Source organism: Accipiter gentilis, chromosome 22, assembly GCF_929443795.1.
Source record: "Accipiter gentilis chromosome 22, bAccGen1.1, whole genome shotgun sequence".
In the NCBI taxonomy this organism is placed as follows: Eukaryota; Metazoa; Chordata; class Aves; order Accipitriformes; family Accipitridae; genus Astur; species Astur gentilis.
In genome coordinates, this window is record NC_064901.1 from 3,236,858 (window position 1) to 3,257,890 (window position 21,033).

Sequence of the window (21,033 nt, forward strand, 5' to 3'; positions counted from 1 at the left end):
GGAAATTGTGGTATCTTTAAGCACTACCTAGCTTTTTTGCCACCCCTCCCTTTTTTTAAAGAGGATATCCATCTTTCAACTATTGTTACAGAATGAAACCCTAGAAATAACTGCTTGTGATAAAGGACTCCGGATACATCGATATTTCCATCCTGACATTGCAGAGCCTACCTTTAACAGACCATTTAAAAATCTTTGTAATTGGCACTGATTCTGGACAATCCAATAACCAGCTTTCTTGAGCCACCAAAAAAATGCTGTCTTGCTCATTACCAACCAAGTCCTCTTTCCCAGAGCATTTTGGTCAAACTACTTACTGGCTGACAGCATACAGAGTTGGGTAAAGACTAATAAAGTACTACTAACCACAGATGTTACTCATTACTATAATTCACCCTATTCCCTTAACAAAAAGCTGGCATTCCACAGTGGAGTTCTGGTTGCCCCACCTTCTTCAGATTACACAATATATGCACACTTCAAAAACCTATGAGCTAGTGAACAAGATCACCAAGCAAAGCTGTCTCCACATGCATAGGGAAGATGAAATACTTCCTGAGTTTTTTTTTAAAGTGGTTTTTTTCCCCTCCCCCTTTTTTGAAAAGAGTTTTTTGTTAAATGCTGGAGCCCTGCATGGCTCACAAACAGCTGCTGCTTGATACCTGCAGCCCAGAGAAGCCCTGGAGAATAACAGGCTGTCATGGAGCCAACAGCATACAATTCAGAAACTCTTGTGTCAGCTACAAAACTCCCCAGTCACAAAGGTGGGGAAAATCAGGTGACAAAGCAGGATCTTCATAGGAAAGACTAACACTTTCAGGGGCAGGAAAGGGGTTTCTTTGTGATTTTGGCAGGGAATTCCCATTTACCTCACAGGATAAAACACCAAAGAGAGCCACATGCTCATCCTAAGCAAGCCAAGCTAAAACATGACCTCGGTCTGGATGGAAAATGTGAACGTGCATTGGTGGTGAAAACTTCACTGTACAATGGAAGGCAGCCCCAAAACAAAGCCTAGCAGGAAGGAAATCCTTTGGCCCCTTTTGCTACCTCCTGCTCTGGCATTTGTACTTCGTCACTGAAACCCTTAACTCATCTGAGCTTGACTCCAGGCCCTTTGGCTGCTGACTTCAGAGAGCTGTCCAGGGACTGCCCCATATGAGGGCTGCCTTCTGGAAAGGCTTTCCACATGGATCTCAGATCGCACCCTGCTCCCAAAATCTGGCAGGCTGACTGAGATAGCAAGATAATCCTAATTCAATTTCTCTTTCTCAACTGTACAACACCAATGTCTTCAACACAGCTGTTCAAGACCTTTGCTCTCACCAGTGACCAAACTTCCTTTCTAACTCTACCCTCTAGACACCTCCATTTTCTTGAAGTGAAAAGGTATAGGGCAGACCTGGAAATCTCCAAAATATTCACAAGAAGTTCAACTTCAGGACAGCCCTGGAGAGCGTGAGGCAAATGAAGGAAAAGTTGCCAACCTGTCTTGTCCTTCATAAGCCTGGCTTACAAAGGGGATTTCCATTTTTACAAAGCAGCATTCTGTTGTGTGTCTGGTAGGGAGGATATAGAACATGCAGCTCTGAGATTTCAAAGTGCCTCACTGTGACCCACAGGAATAGCACAGTTCAAAGATGGGCCCATTCAATCCCTCTGTTCTTAGGCCAGATAGACCTGCCCTAAGATCAATGCCAGAAAGGATGCTCTTCTGGGAAACCTCCCAATGCCCTTCTCAGCTGCACAACTGTGAACTAATTCCAACAGCTATAGCATGGTAGCAAGGCTTTCATTTCTACCTCACTACCTGCAAGACCAATCAATGGACAAAACTTGAGATCCTTGTGTGGGGAAGGGCCAGTGATGGATAAAAATACTGCTAAAAAAAAATAGGGAAGGGGAGAAACCAGACATTCGTGGGATTCCCTGACAGCTCTGTGCAGAAGGAAGGGCTGGGCTGGAAAAAACAGGGCCCGAGGTTCCTGCCAAGCTGTCTGAGGCCCGTCCTTTCCAAATAGCTCAAAGAAACAGCCAAGGCTCCCTTGTAACCCTTTCAGAACTCCTCTAGAGAGAAAGGCTGCTGTGGCCAGAGCTGCTCCCACAGAGCACCAGACTATGGGGGTCCCCTCATTCCTGGAAGGCTGTAAACAGCAGAGTCTATCTCTGCCATGAGAGCTACTAAAGTGAGGGCTACAGCCACATTAACCCTCTGAATACCATTCTGGAAAGCAACTAGTTTAATGGTGATTGGGAGGTTTAAATAAATGCGGAGGAAAGGGAGATCTGCTGGTCACTTTGCAACATTAAATATCTAGAACCTACACAGGATATTTCAAAGAGATGTAGGATCAGGGGTGGCTCAGGGGAGGTTAAATGTCAAGTAGTGCAAGACACTATAAGATTTCAACTTGTTCTATATTGAATTAGATACTTATTAGAACAGAAAACAGCATGTGACTTCCATCACAGCCAACAAAATCCACTGGTGACAGCTGAAAGCAGGAAGAGAAGAGTTCACTAGTGACAAAGGAAAGAAGAAAAAAAATAATTGTATCAGCATGAACTGCCTATACCTGTTGCTCAGTTTTACATTTACTGCCATAATCAAAGAAAAACAAGTGCATATTAAAATAAAAAATTCAGTGTTTAGCATGGTCAGAAGCCAGCAAGATATTAGTATATATAAGTTAGGAGTTAGAAAATAAAGATACAATAGCATTACTTACATAAAACCAATGTTTTACTCCTACTTGATGTACTGTTTTCATTTCTCGTCATCTCTATAAAGACAGCCAGACAATTATTAGAGGGCTGGGAAGATTTCCATTTAGAACTTAAAAAGAATGGGACTGTTTAGTTTAGGAGAGACAAATAAGAAAGGAGATGATAGAAACATAGAGAATAAACAGTGCAGAAAATAAATCAAGCATTTCTGTTTGCCTTCATGTAATAAGGGTGCAGAGACTTTCAGCAAATTTGGTGGGAAAAAAATTTAAAAGGGAACTTTCACATAATATGTAATTCACCTGTGGAACTCACTGCTACAGCTCAAAGACTACAGTTTTTCCAGAAAGTAAAAACCTATTAACAACAACATCTACACTGGACTATGTGGAACAGAAAGTATTGTGAGAACTACAAGCCAGCTGTTAACAGTTGGAGGGTAAAAGCAAGCTTCCCCCTCAGACAAGGAATTTCACTGCTGCCCGTCAGAACATTCCCTGTGCTTCTACTGAAGATGGTGGTGGTAGTCACTCTGAAGCACAGCACAGGAGAACTAGACAGATTAGCAGCCCAGTCCAGGACAGCAAATCCTATGTCTACATTAGGGTAAAATCAGTTTGTGGAGGCAGCTGCAATGAGAAAACCCAAAACCATTATACAGTATTGGCTTGGAGGAAGGTATGAAATCCCTGTCACCCCCCTCCACCTACCAACATGGGCTGCTTGCTGGGAATAATGGGAAAGATCCTCATAGCTTCTCTGAAAGGAAGTCATGCAGTCAAAGAGAAATCTGCCCCCCTCAAATTTCAAGAGCTATTTGCAAAAACCGTAATTGCCCAAGGCCACCATACACAGGTAATGCAGATATTGTGGCCCCTGTGCTCAGCTAGAGCCAGTCCAAGGGAGGCCCCAGGCTGCAGCTCCAGCAAAGCCTCCCAGAAGTAGCTGAGCAGAGAGGACACACTCGCAGAAGACTGCTGGTGCCCCACTCTGCCCTGCTGTGAGGCCTCAGCTCTCACCTCCGGCTCACAGCCCCAGCATTGGCTCCTACAGTCTCCCTGCACGTGGCCCAAACCCCCTTCGCCTCTGGAAAGGGTCCTGTGATTAATCTCACTTATTACCTCGGAAAAGTAACAGCACGGCGGCTGCCAGCCAAGTCCGACTCAACAGCGTCTGGGGAGCCGAGGCTGCAGGGCCAGGCCTCAGACTGTCTGGGCAAGTCACGAGCTTTCCGCCTTTCCTCTCCCGGAGGCTCCAGACAGACACAGCCAAGGCCTAGCTGTGGGAAGCAGGGATCCTTCAGGACTGTGCCAACCCATGGTGCTGAGGCTCAGGGCGATTTCCAAGCAGGATGGAGAGTAATTGGACCTGCCATCACAAGTTTCTTTAGTGTGACCAAAAAATATATAGAAAAAAAATACAAGGCAAGCCATGTATTTCTGACGTTTAAGTCAGCCAATTCACTTCCACAGTTAACAAGTTGTCACCAGTGACCCTGGGAGACGGGGGGTGGGGTGGGTGGGGGGGGAAGGTAAGAGGTTGCTGGGCCAGGGAAAGGGTGTTACAGGCACAAATATGTATGGGTAGAGGAAGAACATGCACAAACCAGAGACAGGATGAGTTGCAAGAACGTACAGCTACCCAGGCAGTACTCCTATTTTTCGCCTGCCTTCCTCAAACCTCCTCTGAGCAGAAGGTAGTAATACACCAAACCCCAAATTTGGGGCTCTCAGAAATGCTGCTTCGCAAGGACCGCAGGCAGAATCTGCGTGACAGAGCTGCCGAGGAGATGCGGACAGGGGATTGGTCATGGAAAAATCACTGTACCCACCCTCAATTACTCCTTCACCTCAAATAAAGAAATTGAATTAAATTTAGGCATTAAGCTAAAGAGGCAAAGAGAAAAGAGGACAAGCAGTATGAGGAGTAAGGAACAGACATGTGGCTATGCTAGCACAGGGCTGGACTTAGTGCTGTTGGTCTGCTGCTGCTCCGGCACTTCTGTGCTGCTTAGTTAAGGAGGTGTTAAGGTCAATGCAGTTTACTCAAACCGAACTGAAGGCCTACTGTGTAGCCCTCAGTGCCTGCTGCTTCCTCCCTTCATTTCCTGCAGAGGCATCAGTGCAGCAATCTCCAAGCTAGCTTGCACCTAAATGCTGTGCAAACAAATAGGCTCTGACCACTTGGCAAGTGCGGCACAGGACAGCAGTCGGGCAGCCTCTACCTTGGAAGAGACTGCAAGGAGCTTGAAACAAATGATTCGGAAGAGAATAAAGTCACTATCAACCTTTAAGATGCAGAACTACAAGGCAACACATATGTAACACAGAAATAGATTTATTCTTATAAAAACTTGGCATTAGCTGCCAAGATCCATGGGAATTCTCTCCTTACTTCTAGCTGCAAGAACATATGTATTTTGCTCTTTCCCACAGCCCCTACTGCAATGTCTATGCTGCTTCTGCCATGCTAAGCCCACCCTGGCCTAACTCACAAGTCTTGCAAGAAAGCAAGACTGTCCCATCAACTGCTCACCCTTCTATCATTGTGAGAATCACCTTGCACATTAGCACGTCTCTTGGCTATTCTAGTATCACTCTTCTCATAGCTCTTCAGAGCCTATCCAGTCAGGGTCCAAGCCTGATTTCTTGTTTTACATTCCACATGTCCAAAATTTAAAATAAAAACTGAGGAAACAATGAAGCCACCTTCACCTTCCCTTTATGTCAAACACAGCAAGCTGTCCCTTTGACACAAAGGATCAAGACTGGTGAACCACCATTAGCCTGTGATAATTGTCTGGCGTCTTTCTGGCAAAACTCAAAGTTTCTGTGGAAGTAGAGAAGCTACTTACATCAGCACAAAACAAACTCTCAGAAGAGATCAGAGACTCTTCCACACCCTCACAAGTCCAAAGGATATATACTTAGTATGATCAGAGCAGAACATCTGAAACCTAGAACATGTAGGATGTGTACCCCTAGCAGTAAATGAAACTAGCATGAAGCAGTAGTAGGCTCTAGGTAGGGAAGGAGGATATAAAGTATCCACTACCCAGCCAAGGCTAAGGAAGGCCAGTGATTAAAAAGAAGGTTCTGGTTTGGGGGACTGCAAAAGCAGTGTAAGATTGTCAGGGGATGTGGCATAGGGTTCTTATCGTTTGTGAGCTGGGCTGTGCAAGAAAGCAGAGTATACAATCATTTTTCTGTGTAGAATTTTTGGGATACAAATCAATACATATTTGCTGTTAGAACAGGAACAGGAAGCTAACATTTTAAGCAGTACTGGATTTCCTGCACCCATATTGTTCAGTTGATTTGTACGTGAGCCATAAATATAGGCAATGTGACCCAGAAGCACCTACTATGTGAATGCTCTAACTATGCTGTGAATGGGCATGAAGTCTGATTCTTTCAAAAAGCTGCAGGCTTACTACACATCTGATATTTCCAGAATTTCCACATGAGGCATACTGTTTGGGGTTCCTGAAAGCCTGAGATGCCAAATGGCTGGGCGGCAACTTCTAGTTTCCCACCCCATTTGATACGTCCGGGCAAGGAAAAATAAAAATGAAAATACACAAAGAGCAGCCTGTTTGGAAACATGGACATATAGCAGTTATGTGCACACAGTCCATGAAGCCTTGAGCAGCTGCTGCTGTTACTACCACTGAGAATGACACCAGAGCAAATGAAACTTAGAAACTCTTAGATCAGAAAATTGAAAAAATCTGGGTTTATACAATTTAACCCAGATTAGATAGCCTGCCAACAAAACATCATTTCTCAATGAACCTGAGCACTTTGGTTGAAATCATGAGCTAAGAAATATTTTGGGCATGTCAACCAATGCGAAGAGGATAACTCCTTGTTGCTGACTGCAGTAGCCCTCCCAGGCTGTCTGGTATAGTCTGGACTGCCATTCTACCCTCTGACTGATGACAGGGAAGCTTGCTTGCCTGCCTGCCCTAACCAAGTTAGATAAATCTGTTAGAAGATCCATGAAAAAAATATGCCAAGTACTTTAGAAGAGCCAGGTTGGTCTTGTCTTTAGGTTTGAGAAAGATGTTATGAAAGAACAAGAAGCTAAGGAAACAGAGGTCTGAGAAAATACTGACCAACACTGCTGAATTCTTGCCCACTGACTGCCCATGTAAGTTCTAAAAGATGAACCTGAGCAAGGATGGCTGCTGTTAAATCCAAGGTGCCCACAGAAAACACAGAAATCTGTACCAGTTAGAAAGAAATCTTTCTCACTAGCTTTGGTCCAGGTCTTGCAGATTAAGTGACCTGCAGAGCCCAAGTTATTCTTAGAGGAGAAATCCACTGTCTTTTCCAAAACAAGTAACACAGCAGCTGCAGAATCCAGTGCCAGAAGCTTCTAGGAACGTCTACCATCCCCACCAATAGGGATTATGCACCTATTTGCCAACAGGTACTCAAAAGTTAGTTTAGGTTCTGAATCAACAAGCTTTGTTCTCTTAAACACCTTATTTTTCACCTTTATTATGCAACTGAGAATGCTCTCAAGAGAATACTTTTTCAACCGCAGTTCTAGTAAGGTCTTGGCTTCCGAGACTGGAAATTAGTTTCACTGGATAATGAGGAATCACTTTCATTTTGTTGTCCTTAGATTACATTACTAAAACTGTGATTAAAAAATTGTGATAAAAATTATACATGGGAGTCTTAAATACTTCTACTACAAAACATGTAATCACGTTTAGTGCCTTTACAGCAGAACGTGAAAGGGTGACAATCCTGCCTGATGGATAGAGTGAGAATCATAGAATCATTTCGGTTGGAAAAGACCTTTAAGATGATCGAGTCCAACTGTCAACCCAACACCACCATGCCCATTAAACCATGTCCTGAAGTGCCACGTCTACATGTTTTCTGAACACCTCCAGGGATGGTGACTCCACCATTTCCCTGGGCAGCCTGTTCCAAAGCCTGACAACCCTTTCAGTAAAGAGATGATTTTTTTTCTAATATCCAATCTAAAAGCTGCGAAGAAGCTGAGATAACACTGAAATAGGGCAATGAGACAGGACTAGGGTTAAAGAAGGAGAGAACAGATTTGGCACAGCCTCAATGAGCTACAGAGGGCAACAAAGGCAGGACTGCAGCAAACATGGCAGAGGCTGACAGCCATGTTACTGTAGTCAGAAGTAAGCCCATGTACAGCTTGGAACATCTCACCTCTTGTGTAGCCCTGCAGGCTACAGTGAAAGCCTAAACCATCATTGGAGTGGGGATAGGACCAATGCTTACAGGAAGTGACTCTCCCGCACAAAAAAAAATCTCAAAAGGCACAGCAGTGCAGATTTATAAAGTAACATTTTAACATATCCAGAACTGTTCTCTGTCTCTATATTACAAACTCAAGATCTCCTTTGCCTTTTGGCAAGCAGATTTGGCACCTCATCTCATACAGCCAAAAGAACTCAACAAAAGAAGGGAGAATTTCTTTTGAAAAACATGTAGGTAAGTCAGTACCGTGAGAGTGGGAATTAAAGAGGAGGAAGATTTGTCAGTAAGAATAGCCTGAATCCTATAGTTTGCAAGCATCAAAACAAAATTTACAGACAAACCTCAAAATGGCTTAGATTTACCACAGAGCCATACAAAAACTGTAAGGACTGAGTTTCAGAGGCAGATGTGTGAACTGGAGCCAAGTACAAGCCAGATAAGAGACTCATTTACAAAACATTTCCATCCTTGCTGAATTCTACAACTGATAGACCAGAACCTTAATGGAACAAAACAGGAAGCTTTTCTTCAGTCTGTCATCCAGCACTGAGCACAGGCTGACACCCATCAGATGACCCTCTGCGAACTCCTTGCTGCAATGTAACAGATCAAGTAGCAAAAAAGACATTTACAATACAAAAATAGCCATCTCCATATATCATGACCTTGATATTCATTTGGGAATTCTCTCATTAAATAAAAGTTCACAGCCCAAGTAATCCAGCACTGCTTCAAGAATCCCTTTTTTTCATTTCCAGATTTACATAAAACCTTTAACTCCAGGTATTCTGGCCATTTAATACAAGCAGCCATGAAGATAAAGTAATTCAACAAAGAGTCTTAAGACATGTCTGTCGCTTGCTCTGAGGATAAAAACAGAGCAACTGAAGTACTGAAAGTCCAAATGGTTCATAAGATGTTTGAAGATGGAATCTTATACCAGCTGTGACCAGACAATTCCAAAGTACTTTTGGATTGCTGTACAAAATAAAACAGAATTTCTAAAGGCATTACATTATGCATACAATGCTAGATGAGGCACAGTCCTGGAAGTTGTTCAGAGTTGAGTTCTGGGCACTAAATGGTGGGTTCTCAGATCTACAGGTAACATGGAACTGAAATGGTTTCAGAGCAATATGGTAATTACAGTGACTTCTGCAGAGTTCTGCAACAGAAGATTTTGACCATGAGTAATCCTTTTCCAGCTATGTCTGTGAGTCCATGCAGAGGTGCAAGCAGGGGTGAGAAAGGAACAGGAAGCTCTAGGACAGCCTGCACTCGCTGCTCTCTCAAGCTATGTAGGAGGGGAACACAGTTTACACCTGCTGGATAGGTTCTTTATTTGGGTTAGGTAATAGCTTGCCTGGCTGGGCTCCAAGAGCAGAATCACCACCACCTCTCTCAATAACTCTAAACCCCAGAGGCAAACATTGTGCTGGAACAGAAACAGGCCAGGAATTCATTTCTCACATTCCTCTTCTTCAGGCAGGATGAAAAGCAGTGACTGATGAAATAAGAACAATTTTACTTGAGCTTTCTAAATCCCATTCCAATGCTCCTATTGAAGGACCCATTTGGGAAAAGATGACCACTCAGGTCACATGCCTTCTGCACTATGTATCTGCCTCCCTCACCTCCCTCCATTTTCCAGTAGCATTCAGGCACCAATGACAAGAATCATCGTTTTCATGTATACAGTGATTTCCAGTCCTAATCTCATGTGCTGGAGAATATCTGCCTCATTATTTTATTTTAAAAGACAAAAATGAAGGCTTAGGCAAAGGAATAAATGTTTACTGAAGTGGCAAAGGAAGAACTCAAATGTCTAGCAGTTCTGGGCCTGTATTCAGCCTAGTCTACTGCAGCAAGCTTGCCTTGCTCCAAGATTCCAAGATCCAGAATCCTTGGAGTATATCTCACTGCTCTTTCTGTCCAAGGAAGAATGGTTTCACTGCAGAACCAGAGTCCTCTGCCCTGAGTCCCATGAGTGTATCAGCCATAAATATAAATTCCAATGTCCAAAATTAATAAAGAGCATAAAGAAGCCATCTGAAAAAGAAACTTTTATAAACACTGCAAGATACTGCTCTATCTTTGAACAATCTAAACTTCATGTTCAAGGAAAAAGCATGAAGATGAGGCCTCACTGGAGATTTCTGCAACACCAGGTGTAAGTTTGCTTTCTGCGTATAGGTCTCAACACCAGCAAACGTCATCAGGATAAGAAATGACCAAAAAGAAACAGACATCTCCCTTTCATTCTACATGTTCATCCATGCCGTTATTTCACCATGAACCTGCCAGCTCTGGGGACACAGGTCTATTTTCATAGACCTAGTTTATAGGCTAGTCCTGAGAAGAATCAGTACTAGGCCGTTAAATGTTATCTTTTGAGCAAGAAGCCAAACACAAATGATGAATGAGCTCCTGAGTGCATTGCATTCTTCTTCAAAAAGCTGGAGTGGCAATTTTAACTTACCTGACTGCTGAAGAGACAGATTTTTTGTCAGCTATATGAGTGTCTGACTGAACAGCCCACAATGACCCTCTTTTGTTAAGTGGTGACCGGTAGCTCTGTGGGGCAGCTCCTTTCCCCTTGCTTATAGCTCCACTTGCCAAGTTCAGGTTTGTTAACTAAAAAAAAACAACAAAACAAAACAAAAAAACCACATCAGAAACAATTAAAAGCCAAGAAAAGAGCAGAAGGTGTCACTAAGTAAACTGAGTAAACTGTATAGAGTATGTACTAAGAGAAGTAATACTGCTAGAGAAGGGAAATCTTCAGATGCAGAAAAACTGTACTAGTTGCATAAAGCAGTGGGAGAGATGACACTAACAGCCACCATGCTTGAGATGAATTCAAGTACCAGCATTAAAACTACAACCCTTCCATTCACAGAAGAACAAAGGAAGAAAAGGACAAAGATGGGGCAAAAATGCCAAAGAAAGGAACATCACTTTTCCTGCCATGTGAAAAGTTAACTCTGCATGCACTAATCAAAAGCTAGAAGCTCATATTACACTGAGCAGAGACGAGTGTCTGCCCAGTTATCATGAGCTGTGTCACAAAGCCAGCCATATGTATCTGTCCTCCCTTTACCCCTCTCTATGCAAACGTACAGGCACAACCCAACATAAGTACCTTGGATATAAAATTCAAAACCAAACTCTACCACACATGAAAAACTTCTCACACAACCACTTCCAAACTGTTCACACAAGTAAATACACTAACTAATGATAGCCTAAAATCATGTTAAGTATATGTTTGTTTTATCAAGCTGTAAAGAAGTTATCTATGTGGTTTTAAGCATATAAAAAGTATTCCATTGTTTCTTTCTCTGAGCATTCTTCTTGCATTGCTTATCTTCTTGAAAGATCAAACTCTGCAAGCAGACACTATATGCTGGATTATTGAAGACAGCCTAAATACATCACATAATGGTATCTACTACAGCAGTTTAAGTATTAGTTTACATTTGAAACAAAAAACCAAACATTTCATGAAGGTTACAAAACACCACAAAGGTTGCAAAGCTAAGATTCCCAGTCAGGCATTGCCAGAATTAAGTTTATGACTGCCTTCAATTACATGATCACATGCTGCTTTTTAGGAGCACCGAACAGACCTGGTTCTGCACCAGGATTAAGGTCATACAGCCAGCAAGACTTACCTGTGTTGCTCCTGCTCGCTTCTGTGGCAACTGTAAGGCATATAGCCAATGAGACATACGTAGGCTCTTCTTTCTGTCTGTGCCTTAACAACCAGCCCTGCATCTGCTCCACATCTCAAAGGTGACGCTTAAGTCACTTAAGTGTGACTTAAGGATAGCTTGTGAATTCCCAGCTTTCAGATCTTAATGGTCTTTTACCATTAAGGTAAATTAATTGTGAGCAATTACTCAAACAAGTACATACCAACTTCATTGCAATACACTATACTCATACCTTCAACAGACTTGTGCAGGACTGCAGACTTCATATCCTCTGACTGAACTCTGGAACATGAGCTAACATTGCAACTGGTAACATAGTAGGTTGCCACTCCTCCTGTGGTTTAGTAGTACAAGGCATCTAAGCACTTTGTAAGTTCAGAAATCTTAACTCCTACTTCAAGTTCTGGACAGGATTAAGTTATAGAGGTTACGCCCTAGGCTTCTGTCCACTTCTCCAAAAGCAACTGCTTTCATCTCATCCCTTCTCAGCTCTATCCTTTCCCATTCTCGCTCCTTGTCTGTATGTAATTATTCTCACCTAATCAGTCCCAGCTTCCACATTTCAGGTGTCATTCTCCTTATTCTGCTCAGTCCAGTTTCATTCTTACAGACTTCCAGCATTGGAAGTGGTAAGTAAGAACACAGGATAATGGGGTCTCAAGCCTCAGTACTCTAGAGGTGCAAATACAGAGAAATTCAGTTTAGCATCCTCAGTGTGGAGGGAACCTCCAGGAAGCTGAGAAACTCTAGCAGGTGCTCCTGCATACATTTCACCTGAAGCTTTTCAGATAGTTACTGTGCAATCAAGCTTGGACAAAATTTTAAATTCCAAATTGCTATTCCAAAGCATGGGAGATCCAGAGATTAAAGAGAAAAGTTCTGTAGATATTAAAATGCACAGAATATTTTTTTTTTAATCCAGCCTTGGTTTTGGCTAGAACACTTCACCTTGCCTGAAGTGTTCTGAAATCTGAACATGAAGCACAGAAAGCATGAGTCCAAATGGAGAGAGTTTCAGAACATTACAAGCAATTTAAAACAAGATCTTACAGTGGGACATATCAGGCAAGCTTAGTAATGGGCAGTGCTACCCATCTTATATGAAAAACAGCATTAGGTGTAATTTTGGTGCCTCTACCTCACCCTTAAATGTTGTTGTCTTCCATAGAATTTAATTAAAATGTAAAGCATTTTCTTTGCAATAACAGAAAGCTTCAAACTAGGTTTAGTTCTGATTGTGCCAGGCACTATGCAAATACCTAACAATGACAGTTTCTGGCCACAAAGAGTTTATTGTTTGAAAAGAAGCACAAAGGGCAAATGAGGCAAACACAGAGGCCAACATGGTAAATGAAGTAGGATATATACAATTCTTAGCTTGTCAGCAACAGTGATCACAACTTTGCTAACACATCCAATGTGTGAAATGAAGATTACTTTACGCAATTTTCTCTCCTCATCATCTTGATACCAAGAACCATTTATTCTGATGAATTACCACCTCACCCCTGCTCTATTAATGTGATAATGCTTTCCTCTCTAATACTGAATCATTGTTTTTTTGAAAGCTGTCTTTCTAAACAAAGCAGGTGAGCAAATAGCTTAGCATGGGCAGTAGGGACATTTCACACATTGCAGATAGACAGGTGTTTAAACTACAGCAGGATTAAATACAGGCAAGGGATTCAGAATGAAGGAGAGAACACCAGCAAGAGTATAAGGTTTAGCTGCAGCCAGCTGACCCAGTTGGGTGTTACTGCTTGTTACTGTGCCATGCGCTGAGACTGCTGCTTTCAGCTGCTATAAGTAACCTGCCAGGATGTTGCCTTGGTGGATTGCTGGGGCACTCCAAACACAACTCTGCTCAGCAGAGTGGCTTCATTTTCCAGTCACTAGTCCTCCTGTGCACCTGATGAAACTGTATTCTTCCCTTTACAGAGGCAAACACTGAGCAGCAAATCAATTGTTACTTTGTCTTAAAAGAAGATAATGTATAGCACCTGGACCAAAGCAGATACCACAAATCTCCATAAAGAATAGCTTGCAGCTTCAGAAATTGTTGTAGTGAAAAACAAAACAAACAAACAAAAACACACACCAAAATCAAGAAAGGCAGACTAGTGGGGGTCAACAGGGAAGGTGGTTATTAGAGTGGATCTACAAGAATAAAGTTAGTTTTCACGTTGAGTTGTATCAACATGGGTTCAAATTCTCCTGCTTGCTAAAATTCCTCTTTTTCACTAGCAGTGAGGGACTTCAGAATATTTTTTCTGACACTGACAATAAGACAGGACACTTGTGTGTGCTGTACTGCACGCTTCAAGCATCCCTATTTTCAAACATCTCTCCTCCCATCAATATGTTCTCTGTGGAGTCTATAAAAGGCAAAATATTACACAGCTAATATCTCTCCTGATAGAATGATTCATAAAGTTTTGCCACAATTAAACTGTCAGGGACAGCAAAAGGTCACAGGCTGAAAGTAACATGCTGAGTGAAGAACACAATAGAATAGTAAATCCCAAAAAGCTCTCATGAAAGGAGGAGAGCCCACTTGATGTACTGCTATTTATTATCTAACATCAAGAAATAGGGGATGGAAGAACATGTGGGTTGTCACAGCCATATTGACAAACAGAGACTTGTGTTAGAAAACCTAACAGCACATATATGTACTGTTATACTTCGTTCAATACAATGTTAATAAGCCAAAAGACCAATTATTGCATAATGCCAAAATACTTTTTTTTAAAAAAATTATTTTTAAGAGTTACAAGGTAAGTTTATGACTGCAACCCACTTACCTTCTTGACAGCAGAGACACATAAGCTTAGAAGAATTGGTCTCTACTGTCTCGCTTTATTCAGAGAAATTTATTTCTGAATAAATTTAAGATTGAAAGCAAGGCCACAACACAGAATGATACCCAGAAGTGCTGGATATAAGCGTTGAGGGTTTTGGTTTTGTTGATCTGCTTTACAATTTAAATAGGAAATATGAAGAAATAGGAAGAAAGAAAACTCCAGGATAGAATTGGTTCCTAATGAATAGCATCTACAAAGACCCACTGTACAGTACCTTTAAGAAATCACAAGCAAGAGTCAGAAGAGGAGCTTAATATCTTTCACATTTCTGATCTACATTACACTATTCTTTCAATAGTTTCCCATTATCATATTCAAGAACCTTTTTTCTATAAAGCAGCAAATGTTAACAATGGTCAAAAAAAAAAATCAGTGCTGCAGATCAGCCTCCACACTTTCAGGAAAAGCCTCCTAAAAGCCTGGGTGTTTCTCTTGCTAGTTTACAGGAGTCAACCAGAGTGAACAGGGACACACCATCACGAGAAGTTGTTACTCTGCACCTCTTGGCAGAGAGCCGAAAAGTAACTTAAATTTTCATTACCAACATCCTGAACAGCAGATCCTGAGTTTTACTGGTCAATGTGTTACAACACTGAGCAAGCAATGCACTACAAAAAATGCCTACTTCATACTTCCCAGTTAGCAGCTCTATTATTTTTCTGCAAGAGGCCAGTCATATCCTGTTGCCTATAAAGTGCTGGGGACTGGAGATCCACAAAGTCTAAAGACCACTTCTCTTACTTGGAGGTACACTTGAATCCTCTCCATTTCACCCATCTCACATTTCCATTTAGATCTTTCTGATTGGCGAGGAAGAAAAGGGATCCAGAGTTCGAACCATATTTCAAAGATCAAGACTAAGAGATATGCCAAAAGAATGCAGTCATCACAAGCCTACTTTAAAGTTTCTGGCACAATGTACCCTATCAACAAGTTTTAAAGGTATATATGAACATCAACAGTTCACTCAGAAACCTTTTCCTTTAAAGAAAGATTGGACAGAGATCATGGTAAGACACACGTAAAATCACTGTTCCTCTACCTTATGACCAGACCAGAATCTTTAGGTTTTGATGTCTCAGATGGGACAAGATGACACTATATCATAAGCTCAAAGAAGGAAGCATTCCACTAGAAAACTGAAAGTGTGCAAAATGTCTCATCATTTGTCTCCTTTGCCTTTTGATCTATTTTTTCCTGTGTGCTCAGTTTGACTCCTTCAAGACCCTTCAGTCAATCCCTAATTTTCCATTTTATTACTCACCTTTCATCCAGCAATGCCATCTTTATCCAATAGCTTGTAAAAGAAATGTTTCTTTTCTTCCACTACCTGGCTTCTGTAGTCACTGTATTTTCACCTGCCAAGCCTTCCTCAGACACACATACCCCTGAGGCTTTCAAGATCAGTGAAATATTTATACTCCCAGGAACAGAGGGGAAGAGCTAACAATATGCCATTAAAAAAAAAAAAAAAGAAAAAAAGAAAAAAGAAAAAAAGAAGAATTTTGGTGTGTTCTTTCAGTTACATTTTTCTTCTTTCAGCCTTCAGAAATGACTATGGCTAGATGCTACAACAATATAAATATTCACTGTTAATTTGTCCTCTCCCCAGTGTGTATGTTGCATTTTCTTGGCTTCACCACGGAGCTCCCATGTACATCTGTGATCTAGTGCAGGCTAGCATGACTTGGTCTAACAGAGCACCCCAGTCTTCCAGTGCTATTGGAAACAGTTCACCTGCCTTGTCTTCCTTAATGCATCAAGATACTGGAATCCAACAGGCCATCCCAGTACGGGAAACATCACAGGATCTTAACTAGCTTCTTTCCTTAAGAGGCAAAGGAAACCCCGAACCACAAATGTCTAACACACACACACACACACTTTCACTGTCTGAATAGTGGCACAAAATACACCTAATACAAAAATTCCTTGAAGAAACTACGTAATACAAACATATTTTTCTAGGGCCACCTTTCTGCTACCCAGGCGAGCTTGGCTGACCACACCCCATACTAAAACACCTTCATTTTATGTAGAGATTTGAATTTGCAGGAGCAACCACCCAGAAGAAGGGAAGAACTGGGGCTAACAGCCTGGGAAGTGTGAAATCTGTGTGCGTACCAAGGCTGATCTGGCCAAAGGCCTGTGACATTCCTTCTCTGCTCATGGAGCTTACCAGCTTACAGGATATACATATGCATACAGAGCACAAGTGTTCCAGTCTCCAGAAAATGTTCCAGACAAAGACCTGCCAGAGACATTCCTGGGAAACCTGACAAACTTGCAAATTCCTTTGTAGTGTCTCCAGTGTATGCATCCATTTAACAATGGAAAAAAAATCCAAGTTAGTGCTGCTGTTGTGGATGGCTGAACTCCCCTCTTACTTCTCCTGAAAAAGTCAGGCTTTCATTTAGAGACTCTCTGCCTCAGAACTTCACAGTGGGAGTGATTTTGATAAGGCACAGTCCTGCCAAACGTTTGATGATCAGGGTGTAGTCTTTCCCATAACATGAGTTCTAGCTGCTCAGCCTGGCCCATTTGATGACTCTCTGCAGATCTGCAGATGTTGCTGCATCATAACAAAAGCCTCTGCTCCTATTCCCTTTGGAGCCTCAGAGCAGAAAGGGTTCAATTCGAGCACTGCAGAAACTACATTGACATTTTCGTTTCCTATAACCTCTGCTAAGACCAGTTATATTACTGCTGATACTACAAATCAGTATTAAAAGTAATTCCAGCTCCTGCATGAAAAGCCTGGGGATGAGGAGACAGGGCCCTGCAACAGTACAGAGCTGTGTGAAAAAGGAAAGAAAAATATCCCTCAGACTTCTCCTGGCTTCTTGCTCCTCTTCTAAGTTACAGTGAGATGCCTTTTTCCTTTACACTTCCCTTCCTCTCCATCAACAGAAGGGTAAAAGCTGACCAAATGGTTACATAAGGAAAATAAATCTGATTAAGACTCAGATAAAGTGGGTTGAGTCAAAGCAAGGGACTAACACTGAACAAACCCCTGGGGATATTTTCCCCACCAAATTCCTGCAAATATTTGCTGCACCTTGAGTTTCATGGTCTTTTTGGAGTCACCATGTTGCGCCACTCAGGACTAGAACTGAAAGAGCTGATGCCCAGTGGAACCTGTACAGTGTGTTTTGGCACACTGGTAGTTTGCTTTGTGGCACTTTTCCTCTGCTGAGGACAAGGCAGGCCAGGGTACCACACTGTAATTGAGACAGGTAACTGAGGAGTGGTTATTTGTTGTAGCTAATGTTAAGCTGAAGCTTGCTATTTTGGAATTTCTGTGGCATATTATTCCTTCAAGGTCACTCTAGGGCACTGTAAAGTGCCCATTCCAGTTCTTCCTTACTCCCTTTCCCCTGTCCTAAGGTTTAAGTAAACTCATCTGCTTCTTGCTGATTTCCACCTTCTGTCTAAATGAAAAATGTAGAATGAGAGAAGAGCCCCATCCTCCTATGGATCTGTCAGCATGTTTGCAGGAATCCTGGCTGCTGGATCTTGGGCACTGACTGGCTGCATAGCAGAGATGGAAGCAGCTCAGTATAGCCCTGCCTGGGTGGTCTGATGTTATCCCTGTGTTTAAACTCCCTGGCTAGAAGAGTTGGAGCTATTCCTAATGATAGCTGGGTCCTGAAATCTCACACTCTCCCTCACAGAGAGGGGCAGAGCTCCCACCACGCTTCCCCTCCTCTTCTTCCTCCCTCCTGGTGAAGCTGGCCAATTCAACATATTCTGTAGTTATTAATGCTAGTTAACTGAAAAGTACTACAGCCTGGTAGATATCAACTGCAGCCCCCCACACCAGCCAGGGAAAGGGACCTCACACAGATCCAGCACTGCAGAAGAAAACCTTCTTTTTACCTTACAGTGTATTTCAGAGAGAAGTAACATGCTATTCACAAAGAAAAAACACATAACATAACCAGGATCCAGCCACCTGGCTCTGGATCTACACACATGGTATGCATTTTAATGTCCTTCCCGTAGAAAGTCCTGCAATACAAGCATACGGAAATATTTTATGCTAAACACACGTGAAACAAAGACTTTAGAATTAATGCCTGGTATGGAACACAGCAGAGGGAAAAGTAGTCTGGATTATTTTGGTCACAGCCTTATCCTTCTATCCATCAGGAAAGGCCAATGGCTAACAGTAGGTACAGCGCAAAAAAACCTTTTGCTTCAGCTGTCCAGAAGTAACATAGTAGCCAGTAAGATCCCTATACCACAAATCAGGGCAAGAAAGGCAATTAAGTTCCTGTACAATGAAAGAGGCTTACTGAACTGTATCTTCAGGTTTCATTCCCCAACTCACCACCAACACATCTGCCTTGATTATCCAATAGTACTGTTACTACCTTAGGCTCATGCTAGGCAATGGGCAAACTGAACAAGAAAATATCAGGACAATTGAAAAATTGAGTTGAGTATCGTTAAGACACTGACAACACTGCAGGCAAACCACTACACTACATATACTGACAAAGACTTCATCACTCTGTAAAAATAGTTCGCAATCATTTGCATGCCATAACTAGGGAAATCAATAATTTCAGGTACTGATTTCCTCACAAGTGTCTCAGTAACCCACTTATCGTAAAGGAAATATTTAGCTTGACCACAGTAAAGCAATGTAGCAAAGAAAAAGTCATAAATATGGAAGCAGCAGCATAGCACACATTCCTCAGTATTAAAGACAAAAGGTCAGTTCTGAGCAATGGCCCAGCAAACTTACCAGACTGCCTGACATATTTCAGAAGATGGGAGAAATTTTAGTTTCCATGCATCTAACTGAAACATCTTATTGATAAGGAAAATTAATTATTATTTCTGTATGTTAAAACCTAGGGATCTATCATTTTCAAAACACTCATTATTCTGTCTGAGGTAACTATGGCCTGTTAAGCTTTCTGCCTTAATGCTATCTTGTTGCAGGAAGTTTCAGAAGGTAAGTATATTCTGTGACAATGACTATTCTCTTTTATTATCACCTTTTACTCTGATGTCTTCCTACTATACTGAATATCCCATAGTTATTATGAGAAACATGAATAAAATCAACTTTATTTACCTTGTCATCCACTGCTCTGTATAATTCCTTCATACCTATCTCCTCCCTAAACAAACAAGCATAATATTTTCACTTCCTCATCAAAAATGCATTTTGCAGTTGATTGTTGTAGTCACTCATCTGTGAATCCCAGTTATTTTTCCTGAATTCACTTTAGGAAAGGCAACCAGAACTGAAAACAGTTTTCCACAGGAGGGCATGTAATTGATGCTTACATAATTACATACTACTTCCTAGCCTGTTCTTTAAACATGCTAATAATATTTTTGTTGTTGCCTTTACTGCTTGACTTAGAACAAGTATCTCCACTGAGCTTTCCAGAACGAAACTAATTTTTATCTCCCCCAAATGACTAATTTAAAGCTTATTATTTGAAGTGGTTAAAATTATTGCTTGTCATGTAATCAGTTATTTGTAAACACAGATCTTCATGTGCCATTGTCTTGTGCAGTTAATGCAGTTGTTAAATTTCTCTTAGCTTTTCTCATAATAATCAACAAAAGAATACAGACATACTGACAAATTACCAGGAGGTAGGCTCAAGTTTAAGTATACAGCACACATATAACTTCACAGTAATTGAACATCTGGACACTTGTAGCCCACATTATACTGAGGTAGCAAGAAGTTACCTCATGTAGTAAAACATGAGCTGCATAAGCATGTGTTCACATGGATGAACACTATAGAGTAATCTACTGTAAATTCTCATCCCATATTACCCTGTAATAACTTGCTTTTATAATCATTCTTTAGGTAATAATATGCCAGTCATTATGAACCTCCTCCTTTCAAATCTTTAATTTTACACTCCATCGTGTGCATTCTGTATTCTGTGTCTTCAGTTATCCACTTGCTGTATAGCAAACTGGCTAGTTACTCTTTCATCTGCTTTCTGTCTGTTTTCAATCTCTAACAAAACTTTACTTCTCACCCTACAGATACCTGGCTTGCTTAACAGTCATTGCTGAAAGCTTGTCAAACTTTTTTGAAAGTTTGAACAAGAACCAGTTTCACTAGATGTTATTTTTCTCAGTTCAAAGATTTCTAATAGATCAAAACATGGGTTGGGTGTTTTGGGGTTTTTTTTGGTCTGAATTATGTTTATCTGGGTGAATTAAAATTCCATTTTGATTTCAATTTAATATATATCTGCTAGTGGAACAAGACTCACTGCTTTAATTTACAGGAAACTTTAGGGTCCTTATTAGAGATAAGCACATTTGTTGCCTTTCTGTCCTTTATACCAGTTTTACCTTTCAGTAGAAACTTTGTCACTTTACTATTGCGTTTTTCAACTCCTACACGTACACCTTCCAGCCATTGAAGTCTCACTAAACATTTTTCGCCTATCTTTTCTCCTAGGAGCTTAACTTCATTACCAG

General features: G+C 41.4%; 1 protein-coding gene across 13 annotated transcripts in view; it reads right to left on the reverse strand.

The window, feature by feature from the left end:
• The window catches only part of TTLL5 (tubulin tyrosine ligase like 5), a 154,531-nt gene that overhangs the window by 53,197 nt on the left and 80,301 nt on the right, over nucleotides 1–21,033 (reverse strand). For 8 of the 13 annotated variants that reach the window (XR_007509139.1, XM_049825349.1, XM_049825351.1 and 5 more), the window contains one exon: nucleotides 10,459–10,613. The exons of 1 other annotated variant lie outside the window; for it this stretch is intronic. Coding sequence is in view for 7 of the 12 variants with exons in the window: in XM_049825349.1 (XP_049681306.1) it covers nucleotides 10,459–10,613 (155 nt within the window). In the remaining 5 variants the exon portion in view is untranslated. Of the gene's footprint in view, nucleotides 1–2,729; nucleotides 2,784–3,848; nucleotides 4,096–10,458; nucleotides 10,614–12,233; nucleotides 12,368–15,823; nucleotides 16,003–21,033 lie in introns of those variants that run through there. 4 more of the 13 variants (XR_007509138.1, XR_007509137.1, XR_007509141.1 and 1 more) reach the window with 3 other exon arrangements.